Below are 12,196 nucleotides of genomic sequence, written 5' to 3' on the forward strand. Positions count from 1 at the left end.
ATAGGATTATTAGTAGTATTAAGAGGATAGCGGCAAAGATAGCTCTATCTCATTAGTGGTATACATAGCGAAAATGGTCTTATGAATAGAAACGGGTATAGTTATATATATAGAGATCAATAAAATGTGAAATTTGAATAGCAAAAGTAAGTGGAATTTCGATTGATAATGTAACTTAAATAGGGCTAGAGATAGGTATATGGATAGGAACAAGGATAAAGATAGCGACAGCGACTGGGATACGGACTGGGATAGTTATAGGAATAGGAATAAGGAGTTGGACTATGATTTGGAGTAAGAGTAATATAGAGTAATAAAGGGATAAGGATAACAATGAAGTGAGATATTGAGGCAGTGATTGGGAATGGAATTGAGATAGATAAAGGGACAGACGGTGCGAAATGGGATAGAGAATGTGATAGGATACGATACTGATTGGATAGAGATTAAGATACTAATTGGGATATGGTTTAGTAAAGAAAGAAAAACTGTAGATATATGTATAAGTATAGAAATATGCATAGTTATAGCAAATATGGTTTATATGTTGGTAATTTTAGGTATTAATAAAAACAGTTTTAAAGATCCAATGAAATTCATTCATCAACGTATTTATATCAATGTACACATATTCATCTATATAACATATATATGTATATAGTGTTAAGGTGAATATAGATATGTATATATATTGTGTCTGCAAACGATATATATATTGTTTTTTGGTGCGCTTTGTGACTTTCGTTATTTTTTTCCATTTGTTTTCATTTGCCATTTAAAGTTTTGTCAGTTTTTGGCATTGCAATCGCTTCTTCGTCTTGTTGACTGTTTCCGATTACATGTGTGCACACTCTGTGAATGCGAGTGAGACTACATGAGTGTGTGTGAGTGTAAGTGTGTGCGAGTGTAAGTGTGCGGTGTTTATGGCGATTGTGCAATCTGTGAAGTGTTTTGCGCGTCGCTCAATGGCAAAAATCGTCAAGTGAAACTCGTCGGGGGCCAAACGAGTCGAAAGACACCCACAGAGAGACGCACTAGATGCGCACTCCACCCAAAAAGCTCGCCCGCCGGCCTTCAGTGGCCAGGGGGAAGGAAGGTGGGCGTGCCGCCTACGCACGAGAGATAAGTTGAAAAACTGAAAGCAGCCTCCATGAAGGCAAATTCAATTTAGCACACAATAAATCAATTAGCAGAAGAGCTATGCGTGTGCGTGTGTGTGTGAGTGTGTGTGTCTGGCTCAATTAGTTAATTGATCTGGTTTCTACTTACCACTAGTTCCAGTGTCAAGCAGCAGCAGCAGCGACAGCGCTAGGCAAATGTGTTGCATGTTGTTGTTGTTGTCGTTGTAGTTGCAATTGTTGCTGTCGCTAAAGATTATCCAATAACGCGCGCACAGTGTCAATTAGCATTGAGAGCTCTAGACGAGCGACACTCTCCGCCAGCTCGCTCTGCCTCTCTCTCTCTCTCTCTCTCTCACCCTCTCTCTCCCTCTCTCGGTCGTTCTCTTTCCCTAGCTATGTGCTGCTGTTTGGTTTTATTGTCGCTCAGCCCAACTACAATTGCATTGCTCGCGTTGCTATTGTGTTGGTCTACGATTTCGGCTGCTGGCGCTTCTTCTTCTGCTTTGCTGGGGCTTATGTTTTTATTTCGGTGTTATGTCTCTTTCGCTTTGGTAATAGCAATACACCGTAAACAAATTCACTTTCACTTATTTGTGAACCTGTGGCAGTCGCAGCAGCAACTGTTGCTGCGCTCGTGACTGGTTGCTGGTCGCGCTGGCGACTGGTTCCTGGCCACGGCCAATGGCGTCTGCAGCGGCGTCTGCGTCTCTCTGACTCACTGACTGACTGACTGAGCAGCCGTTGCAGATGTTGCCGATGTTGCCAATCTTGTTGCGGATTGTTGCTGGCGGGGGACGGTTGGCGGGGGAACGTGCGTGCCCGCTCTATGAACCGCGTCTGGGGCGTCGGTGGCGATGGCGTTGACTCTGCTGTTTGATTGAATTATGTGGCAGACGCAGCGGCAATAGCAGCAACAGCATGCGACAGCACCAACAGTTGCTGTTGTTGTCGCAGCTTTCACTTGACCAACAGCAGCAGCTCCAATTTGCGACAGTTGCTCACGCTGTGATTGATGCTGATTGCCGTTGATTGATTGCTTATGAGCTTTGCTTTGTGTGGCCTGCAATTACAGGAAGCAACAACAATTATCAATTGCATGTTTAGCTAAATAAGTGATGTTGTTGTTGTTGCTGCTGCTGTTGTTGTTGTTGTTGTTGTTGCTCTCGTCGTCTGGCTGTCTGCATATTGTATAATAACCCGGTTCGTTGACAGGATGTGCGTTAAGCGTTTTGGGCCAATGACCTTATTGACTTTAGCTTCACTGATTCTCCAGCTAACCAAGTGACACTAACGGCAACAACAGCAACAACAACAACAACAATAGCTAAACAAACAATAAAAGTAACTATAGCTAAAAGCCAAACATTGCTAACAAGCGCAGGCACACGCACACACAGATCTTACACTCTGCTACAAGATAATATATACTATATATAAGGTGTATGTAAATTATAAGAAACTTATGTTTTATTTCTCTCTCATTATCTCTCTCTCTCCCTCTCTCTCTTTTTCCCTCCCTCTCTCTCTCTCTCTCTCTCTCTGTGTGTGTGTGCTTCATACCCTCTCTTTCATAATCTATATCTATATTCCTAACCTTTTATCTTGCTCTCTATCCTTTTATCTACGTTCTCTCTCTCTCTCTCTCACACACGCTCTCTATCTCTCTCTCTCTCTCTCTCTCTCTCTCTCTCTCTCTTTCTGGGTCTCTTTGATTTCTAGCTTCTAGTCCAAATTGTAGCTCCAGGTCATATTTCTATTATAATTACCCTACATTTCAATTTAACTATTAGACTCTCCAGATGACTGCTAGATATGGCAACACTTCTAATATAGTTGAGTCGCATTGCACAGTTTTTAACAATATCATAAATACTAGACACCAAATTAACTTTATAATTGAAGATGTAGAAATAGAATTGTATCTAATTACAATAAATATCTCTTGAAACCTAATAAAACTCAGACTTGCATCCATTCCAAAATTCATTCATTCAAAATTTTAATATGTTCTTTATCTAAATCAATTTTGAAGGCCTCAATTTTTTGTTTAAGAAGACCTATCCATCATGCAAAAATAAGACAAAAATATTATAGGGTTATTAAAATACAACTTATTTTCATCCGAAATAATTTTCACAATATCAGAAACTTAAATTACCTTTGATCATTTCATATCTTTGTTTTGAGAATGATATTTAAATATTTTGTTGCACAGTGTAATTCAGTGTGTTAAACGTTAAACATTGGAAGTTGAATGTGCACATTTGGGTCAACAGCAGACGGCAGTCAAAACATAAAAAAAAAACTACAACAACAACAGGTTTAAAAAAACACCTCAGAAAATCAACTCTTGTCATCAAGTTTTTTATATTCATTTTTTTTTTTTTTTTTTTTTTTTGCTGTTGGTTTTTTTTTTTTTCTATAGCTAATTTTCAAAGAAGAAACTTGACATGAGTCAACTATGCTGTGCTGGAGACTGTGACTGAAACTGGGTGCCATCTAACGAAAGTGAAAATCTTTGGAGAGTCGTAAAGAGCAGCAGCCGCAGATGATTTTAACGCCGAGCCGCAATATTGGGAGCAGCAACATTGAAAACTGTATTTTGATAGATTTATTGATGTATTGACGGCGCTTCACTTTCATTGGCGCTGTGACTTATCAATTAGCATCCATGTCGAAACATTAGGCAAGCCCCACAACCGTTGTCACACTCAGGCAAATAAACGTTGCGTTTACTAACTTTATTTACAGCTCAAATGCTATGAACTTGAGTTTACCTAGTGACGTTTGTTTTTTTTTTTTTTTTTTTTTTTTTTTTTTTTTTTTTGTAAAAAAAAGACTTGAGTACAATGCCTGTATATTATCAGTTTTAAAAATGTATGTATTATATTGTAGATGACATAGACGAAAAGTGAGGGAGCAAAAGTTACTGACAAGATAGCAAAAAGTAGGAACGAACCACTTCGATGCTCTGCGACTGATCAGCGACAGTATCTTACGAGTAACTACTTCTTTTATAGTCAGCTTAGATTCTTCAGCTTAGCCTGAAGATTAAGTGTAACAAAACTCCTTATTAACTTCAATACATACATTTAGTTCAAAGTTCCATTCAGGACTGTAGAGCGAACCAATTCTTCTCTTCGGTTGATAGATTTTATGAGCTAGATTTAAATAACATGCATAGCGCACAATATGCTAGAGTAAAGTTAACATTCTTTCGTTAACATGCTCTAATGTTAACTGGTACCGCTAGCATACCAGGGAGTCTAAAGCAGACTTCAGTCAAAAAGTTAACATGTTCAAGCTATGTTCTTTCATTTACTCTAGCTTTATACTGCTAACAGTGACATAACATAGCTGTTAATATATTAGTAAAACATTCAAAACCAGTTCAAATATCAAGCAGTGCATTTCCGGGTCATTAACATGCCAAAGTTGATATAAAATAGCTCTTAACATTATAATTAATAAAATGTTATTCATAAAATGTTAATAGCTTGTCAGCCTAGACAATAATAATGGAACAAAACCCGACTTTAGTCTTATAAAATATTTTAAGACTGCTAAGACACGCTGGCTAGGCAGAGTTGTACGGTCTGCGAAGCTTTTGCAGTTCATTCACAGTGAAGACAATTGAAATTGTTCGACGGATCCATCAATCAATGGCAACACTTGTGGCCACCCACAAGATGTTGTGGAAAGGCGGCACTAACGAAGCGTTAAGAGCACAGCTAAAGGGATGAAGAGAAACTGGGAGAGTGGGAGAAAGAGAAAGAGATCAATGCATTTGTCGCGCTGGGAAAGCTAAAGCCACAGACAAGACGAATGGGCAAAATGGAAAGTATCTGACTATAATGCTTCTAAAGCCGCTTTCGCACGACTTCTACTTAAGATGTCTGTTTCAACCTCCGTCCGTCTATCTGTCTGTCAGCTAGTTCACTCATCAGTCACTTTCAAATGGAGATTAACCCAATTTGGGTGCCGCGTCCGCTTTCAAGCAGTGCCAGCTGCCAGCCGCCAATTGCCACTTGCCACTTGCCTCCACTCATTTTCGCGTTTGCGACTAATTCTGCTCATTAAATACAATTCTGCTTCTACATATATAAACATATACACATATATATATAGTCGCTCGTACAGAACTGAGCAGCTCGTCCCTTCTCAAAGAGAAAACAAAACTGATGCCGCTAATCGAACCATGCCAGAAGAAAAGTGCAATGCCAAGAAATGAAAATTCTAGTTGAGCAGTATTTTATATACATGTATATATTCATATAGATAATCGAAAACTGTTTAGCTACAAATACAATAGTAAAAGCTAAGCTATGAAATCATGCCAAAAATAATTTGAAAACGACCTCACAGAAATAAGTATACCATATTTATTTACTTAGTAATCATTAATAGGAATGAAGGGCCTTCGACTTAAATATACCATATATGTTTTTCAATTACAGCATCGAACGATCTCGATCTAAAATACTAAATACTAAAATACCAAGGAAATCATTTAATAATTTCTTAGCACTTTTCAACTTAAGCACCATCATATATCATTTAGCTATCTACTATATTTATCAGAGTAGCATTTAAAGTAGGTCTTGTAAGCGACGCTCGCTTTCCCTGAGCTCCTCCTAGTTGTGAAAGAAAAGCATTTCAAAATTGAAATTCAAGGCACTCGAACGTTGTTGTCATATTTATAAATCCTATTTCAGCGCTAGAAAGTCGCAAGTTGCTTTGAAGAGTTATGATCTAGAGATATGATAAGATATATGATTTCACTTCTTACACGTAAAAATCAATTAACAATTTCCTTAAAGCTTTTGTCAGAAATAATCAGGGAAACAGACTCCACAAACTTGACAAGATTTGTAAGCGAATCGCCGAGAGAGGTTCAAGTGATAGTATGAAGGAGAGAAATAGAGAGGGAGAAAGAGGTGTAGAGAGATGCGCAGCTGTTCAGTAAAAGCCTATAGTGGATGATTTCAGATACCGGAATGAAAAACAAGATTCGTCTTGAGCTTACCAAACACCAAATGCTGCTAAATACCTATTGTAAGCCGGCTTTTCAATTCCCATTCTCGGTCGCCCTTTTATGTATATAAGGAAAGTATTATAACATCATATTAACAGTCCAATGTTATATATGTTTACACATATCATTATACTCATTAGTCAAGTGCAAATGGTTCATTCGTCTTTGTTCAATGTCTTTCGGCTTATTCACACAAATGTAAAGCATTTGATATGCTATTCAAGTTTACACGAACAGGCATGTTATATAACTTGAATCAAGTTAGTTTTCAGTCAGACTGAACGCCAAACAGTTACTTAAATATTGAATATTGTATCAGCAGCTGAATACCACTGAATACCAAGCCGATTCGGACTCTGCAACTCGAAATGCCAAGGCAGTGGCAAAGAGGGGTGCTTAGCTTACTTGTGTGTGTATATATTTACTCGTGTCTGTCCAATATTTGGAATGCGCCCACTGGGGGGCTTGGCTGATCGGAAATTATATTATGCAGTTTTAAAGCTTTTGGAATGCCAAAAATGTAGCAAGTGAACTAGCCCCATAAATCATCTACAGATACAGTATTTTTAAGCTATAAAATATAGAATATATTATATGCATATATCAAATTATGTTACCGTTAGCGACATGCAGAGAGAGGCTTAACTACCAGCGCAGATGTAGAGGCATGGGCAGTTGATTAATAATCGATATCTAGCAAAAAAAAGAACTTGGCATAAATATAGACTTGCTTTGATGTTACAGATTTATATATAAGTTCGCTTCACAGCAATTTGGTCGGCTTTCATTCTAATTAAATGCTTTTACAACACCGTCTCGCAACGATTTCAAGCTGTGTGTGCTATTTCACAATGTGTTTTTGTGGAATGCCCATTTCCAGACGCCTTCTCGTCGTAAACAGGCAATCACAACGAGCCCCTGCACAAATGGACTACGTTGGGCAATCGCTATCTATGCGTCTCCCTCTCCCCCTCACGAAGTGAGAATTAGAGGATACAAACGAGAAATGAGAAGCTTGCAGTCGGACAAGCTCTCAGCTGCACACAGAAACCACTGGAACAGTAGGAGGCACTCACGAACGGAATTGGGAAACTTAGAAAACTAGTATATACATATATCATGTATATATCCAGCTCATAGATATTGCTAATAAAGCTGGCAAGTCAACACCAGCTGCCGATTTGGCAAGATTTACTCAAGCATTTGATACACCTTCTTGGCCAATTTATATGGCGAATCGGAAAACAATGCTTCAGCTTTGTGTCCAAGTTTTGGGCAATCGTTTTTGATTGATTTATCTAGCCAAGTGTGCGTGCGTGTGTGTATGTGTGTGTGTGCCATTTAAATGGCAGCAATCGCTTGCAATACGAAAGACTTAGGCAACGAACTTGCAGTCGCTGGCGCGCAGCCAAAAAAAAAAAAATATATACGAAAAATGTTCAAATTTCCTTAGCCAATTTTCGCATGACAGCCGCAGCAGCAGCAGCAGCAGCAGCAGCGGCAAGTCGCCTATATAGTTTCCTGTTTGTTACGAGGGGCCAGTAAAAAATCAAAAAAAAAAAAAAAAGTAAACAAAAAAAATTAGTAGATTAAAGGGAGGCAGTCAACGAGCGCTGGACAGCAACAACAACAAAAAATCAGCAGCGCATGAAGTTTCCGCCCGTTATATTAGTAGTAGCTGTTGTTGTTGCTGTTTGTTGTTGTTAGCTCTTTTTGCTCTATACAATTAGGTGCTTCTAATATTAGTTATTGTTGTCGCTGCTTTGGCGTTTTTCACAAGAATTTCCACAACGCTCATTGAGCATGCAACGCATGCAACCAAGAAGAAGAAGCAGTACAAGAAGAAGAAGAAGAAGCAGTCGAAGAAGTAAAGTTAGCCCAAAAGACAATGCGCCATAAATCAAACGTTGTTGGCTGTGTAAAACCCAGCCAACGGTAAAATGCAATATGACTACAACAACAACAACAACAGCAGCAATGGCTATAACAATTACAGCAGCAATGGCAAACGACACACTTTTTTTTATTATTTTTAGGCTGGGGGCCCACATAAGCCTGGCTGCACAGGCCCCCAAACAGTCGTGGCCCATTTGCTGCTCGAAATGCTGGGCTCAGGCCCAGAGCACTCCAAGAGCAAGAGAGAGGAGGAGAGCGAGAGAGATGCAAGAGATCAAAGAACTGAGAACAGGTCAAGTGGGCAACAAGAAAGCGTGGGCTGACATGCGACTGCCAGCCGAGTAATCCATGCGAACAGCTGTGTTCATCAAAATAGAAGCGCTTTGATACTTCTCTTTATCACTAGAATATAAAATATTGCACATACAATCAATTTCCGTAAGCTAAATATAACTATATATAATCAATATACTTGCATGTATAACCCACTACATACAGCCATTTAGTATTATTTCTTCGAATGTTCCTTTCTAAAGAAATAGCAAAAAATCCAATGAAATAAATTCCACTATTTTCTCAACAAGATTATTTCATAGTGGCAATCTATTCCAAGCAAGGAATGGACTCTTTTGAGTGCTTCTATTTATATGAGGTTAACTATAGTGTATATCATAAGATCGTATACCCACAATAAGGTATGTATATTAGACTCTTAACAATTAAATACATTAATTTGTATTCCAATTGTAATTAATCAGGATTCAATGCAATTCGAAGCATTATTCTTGCTACATATATAAATTTGGCTATAAAAATAGATTTTTCATGTCCAGCTAGCTTTTCCTCACAGATCTTGAGACAACATTTCACAGTTCGGGAGCTAAGCCGGTAGCTGGTGCTCGCCTGGAGATCAACTCGGTCGATGACTTGACAAACATTTGCAAGAGCATTTCAGCTTTCGTGTTCTCATGACCCAATTCAACATGTACTCAACATGTTAGCTTAGATTCATCCAATTACACATCGCATTGTCTCATGTTGCGTTGCGTTGCGCTGTCTCTGGTTGCCTAAGCGTAAGATAAACCACGGCTGATAACGTGTTGACACCGTCTAACCACTTGCCCCACCGACCCCAATACTCAATCTCAGTCTCCCATTACAGAGCATTAGAACAATCATGTATATTTATGTATATATTTATTTATATAATTGTATAATGCAAAATAATTGTTCAGTTCATTTAAAAAGTAGAAAAGAAAAAAAAAACAAAAACATTTCATAGAAAGCTTAAGGGAAACAGAGAAAACTTGAAGAGAGAAAAAATCCAAGGCGGATGTTTGAGCTGAAGTAGTTTTCAAAATAATTCTCAAGCGATTAAGGAAGTAAAAGTTAAGCATACAAAATGGAACTGGAAGAAAAATGATAAATGCTATAGATATAAGAATTAATGTCGGCTATTGTGATTGATTAAATAAATACGTTCTAGTTTCTTCGCATGTCTAGGTGGATTCGGTATTACAATGACCTCTAATATCAACTTATTAGATGTTTAAGAAAAAGATCTAAGGCGATCAAAATATCATTTAGCTACTTCTCTGATATATAATATATACTTACTAAAATATAATACTTCATTAGAGATATGATGATATTCAATATGAACTATAGATACGAATTGGAATTAGCAAAATACCATTAGGGTACCTTTCTAGAATTTTATACTTCCTTATATGAACTGATCAAGCTATTCAAATATCAATGGGATACACCTCTAGAATATGGACCTTTTGAGCTTTCAAAATTTTATTAAAATACTTTTTTAGAGTTCCGCTCTTCCTCAAATATTTTTAGATCTGAAGTAATAAAGCTAGCAAAATATCATTAGGATACCTCTCTAAAACTTTTAACTTATCAACTTCTATTTTTCCAAATATCATTAAGATATTCCTACCATCCTTGACTTTTAACTAATAGATTTGTATTTTTAATAACTAAAATGGAGATTTGATCAAGCTTTGTAGAGTATCATATATCTTTAAGATACTTCTCTAGAGGTCCATACTTTAAGCGCGTATATATCTTTAAGACATCTCTCTAGAACAAGGATAAATTGAGTTTTAAGATTTCCAAATATTATATTAAAGATTTGTCACTAGAAATCCTATGTGCTCTGCCTCAATGAACTAATTTAAGCTTCCATAATATGATATATATAAAGAAGATGTACTCAGAACTTGTCGTCTTACATTTGTTAAAACTTATTTCTTTGGCAAATTGCATAATATTTTGTTGAACAATTTAATACGATATGTGGGCATACAAAATACGGAATTACCATTTGAATTTCCTTAGTTCCAATGCTTGAGCCTTGTAATTCTCGTTAAATTCATGCATTAACGAGACAATTTTCAAGTGAAAATAAAATAGTTTGAAAGTTTTGTGTGAGTGATTTTTCCAGTGCTTGTTGCGCCCAATTGACTGACGACCTTGCTTATGTCAAAAGTCACAGCCACAACAACAGCAACAAAACCCACATAAGCGACATAAAGTCTCAATCATTGGCAGTTTACAGCACGAAAATGATGTTAAGTCGTGTTATTCCAAAAGCGACAACCACAATAATGGGTTTAACTAAACTTAAAATGTTTTTTTTTTTTTTTTTTTTTGCTTCTTCTTCTTTTGTGAGTGGCAATGAAGGAATTTATGCACTTTAATTGAAAACAATTTAAAAAATAAAAAAATAAAGGCATGCATGCATAGCTAAATACCCTGTAGGCAGGCGTAATCAAACTCCAGCTAGAGATGTAGCTGTAACAAGTTTTTATATAACGGTAGATCTATTCTTCAATATACAGATAACCTCTAGTCGATCTATTATACATATTAGTTAAAGGTATATTTAAATATATATATCATGTATCTGAAAAGAATTTCATATGAAACTCTAGCTCATTTTTCATATAGAACACAGGGTAACTGTCCGTTGAGCATACTGAGAGAAAAGCTGCTACTAGTTTTGTGCACACTAGTGTGTGTGCACTTTGGTTGATTTAGACTTAAAGCCATGAATTGGCTGCTACTGTTTGTCTCTTTGGTCGCTCGCTCTGCAATTCGTGTCAATGTCAGCATGATTTATTTTTTTTTTTTTTTCATTTTCTTATTATTAGTTATATTAATTTGTTAAAAATATTTAATGTTGTTGTTGTTGTTGGCTGCATGCTGCAGGCTGCAGGCTGTCAGCAAACTAGTTTCAAGCCTCAGCCACAACAACAGCAAATATGCATAATATCAATATCGGAGAGCAACTGCTGCAGCGAGCAAAAGACTTAAGCGACAAACTTGAACGGCAGGTGCACAAAATGAAATGAAAAAAAAAAAAAAAAAAAAAAAACATAAATTAGCCATAAAAAATGTAATTAAAATACTAGAGCCACCAAAAAGCTGTTTAAGCTATAATATATGAATAACAACAAATGTAAGTTCAGTTTTTCTTCTTCTTGCTATTGTAATTTGTGATAAGCAACAGATGCCAAAACGACATGAGACGAGGCAGCGGCGGCGGCGTCGGCGTTGGCTGTGGCTGCTGCTTCTGCCGTTGCCGTTGCTGTTGCTGCTTCTGCTTTGGGGTCCGGGCTCGATTTACAGTTTCACTCGAAGCGCGTGAAAGTTGCGCTTCGCAACAACAACAACAACAATACACACAAAGACAGACAATTGAAAGACAAAGGTACCCAAAAGGGCTTGCCAAAGCCAAAGCTGGAAGCCGCAATCGCCGCCGCCGCCGCCGCCGCCGCCGCCCGCCGTAGTCGCAGCCAAAAATGCAAGCAAAACAAAATTAAAACAAAAACAAAAAGCACAGAAAAAAAAAAGCATAAACAAACACACAGCAACTGCAATTACGCACTTTTTACTCGTATTATTGTTAAATTTGTTGTATTTTTTCTTTACTCTTTTTCAAACTTGCGCAAAGCATAAACCGAAAAAAAAGGCAGACACAAAAAATATCTTCAGATGCAGCGCGTCAGGCGCAGCCGCTGCAAATTAACCGCTGCGAAAACGAAACGAAGCGAACTCAAAGCGAACTGCAAAAACACGAACCGCTTGGCGTCGCGGCTGAAGATCAACTGAAACGACGCAGCGCAGC

At 37.6% G+C, this 12,196-nt stretch overlaps 1 protein-coding gene across 5 annotated transcripts in view; it reads right to left on the reverse strand.

Moving 5' to 3' along the window:
• Positions 1-12,196, reverse strand: part of LOC108618343 (uncharacterized) — a 20,442-nt gene extending 8,246 nt beyond the window's left edge. For 2 of the 5 annotated variants that reach the window (XR_016271037.1, XM_089474136.1), the window contains exons 1-2: positions 11,957-12,196; positions 1,270-2,181 (exon numbers count right to left, since the gene is read on the reverse strand). Coding sequence is in view for 4 of the 5 variants with exons in the window: in XM_089474136.1 (XP_089330262.1) it covers positions 1,270-1,327 (58 nt within the window). In the remaining variant the exon portion in view is untranslated. Of the gene's footprint in view, positions 1-1,269; positions 2,182-3,279; positions 3,427-6,773; positions 6,850-10,387; positions 10,761-11,956 lie in introns of those variants that run through there. The other 3 variants (XM_089474137.1, XM_089474138.1, XM_089474139.1) reach the window with 3 other exon arrangements.

Source organism: Drosophila arizonae, chromosome X, assembly GCF_054131065.1.
Source record: "Drosophila arizonae isolate 15081-1271.41 chromosome X, UAZ_ARI_1.0, whole genome shotgun sequence".
NCBI classification, from domain to species: domain Eukaryota; kingdom Metazoa; phylum Arthropoda; class Insecta; order Diptera; family Drosophilidae; genus Drosophila; species Drosophila arizonae.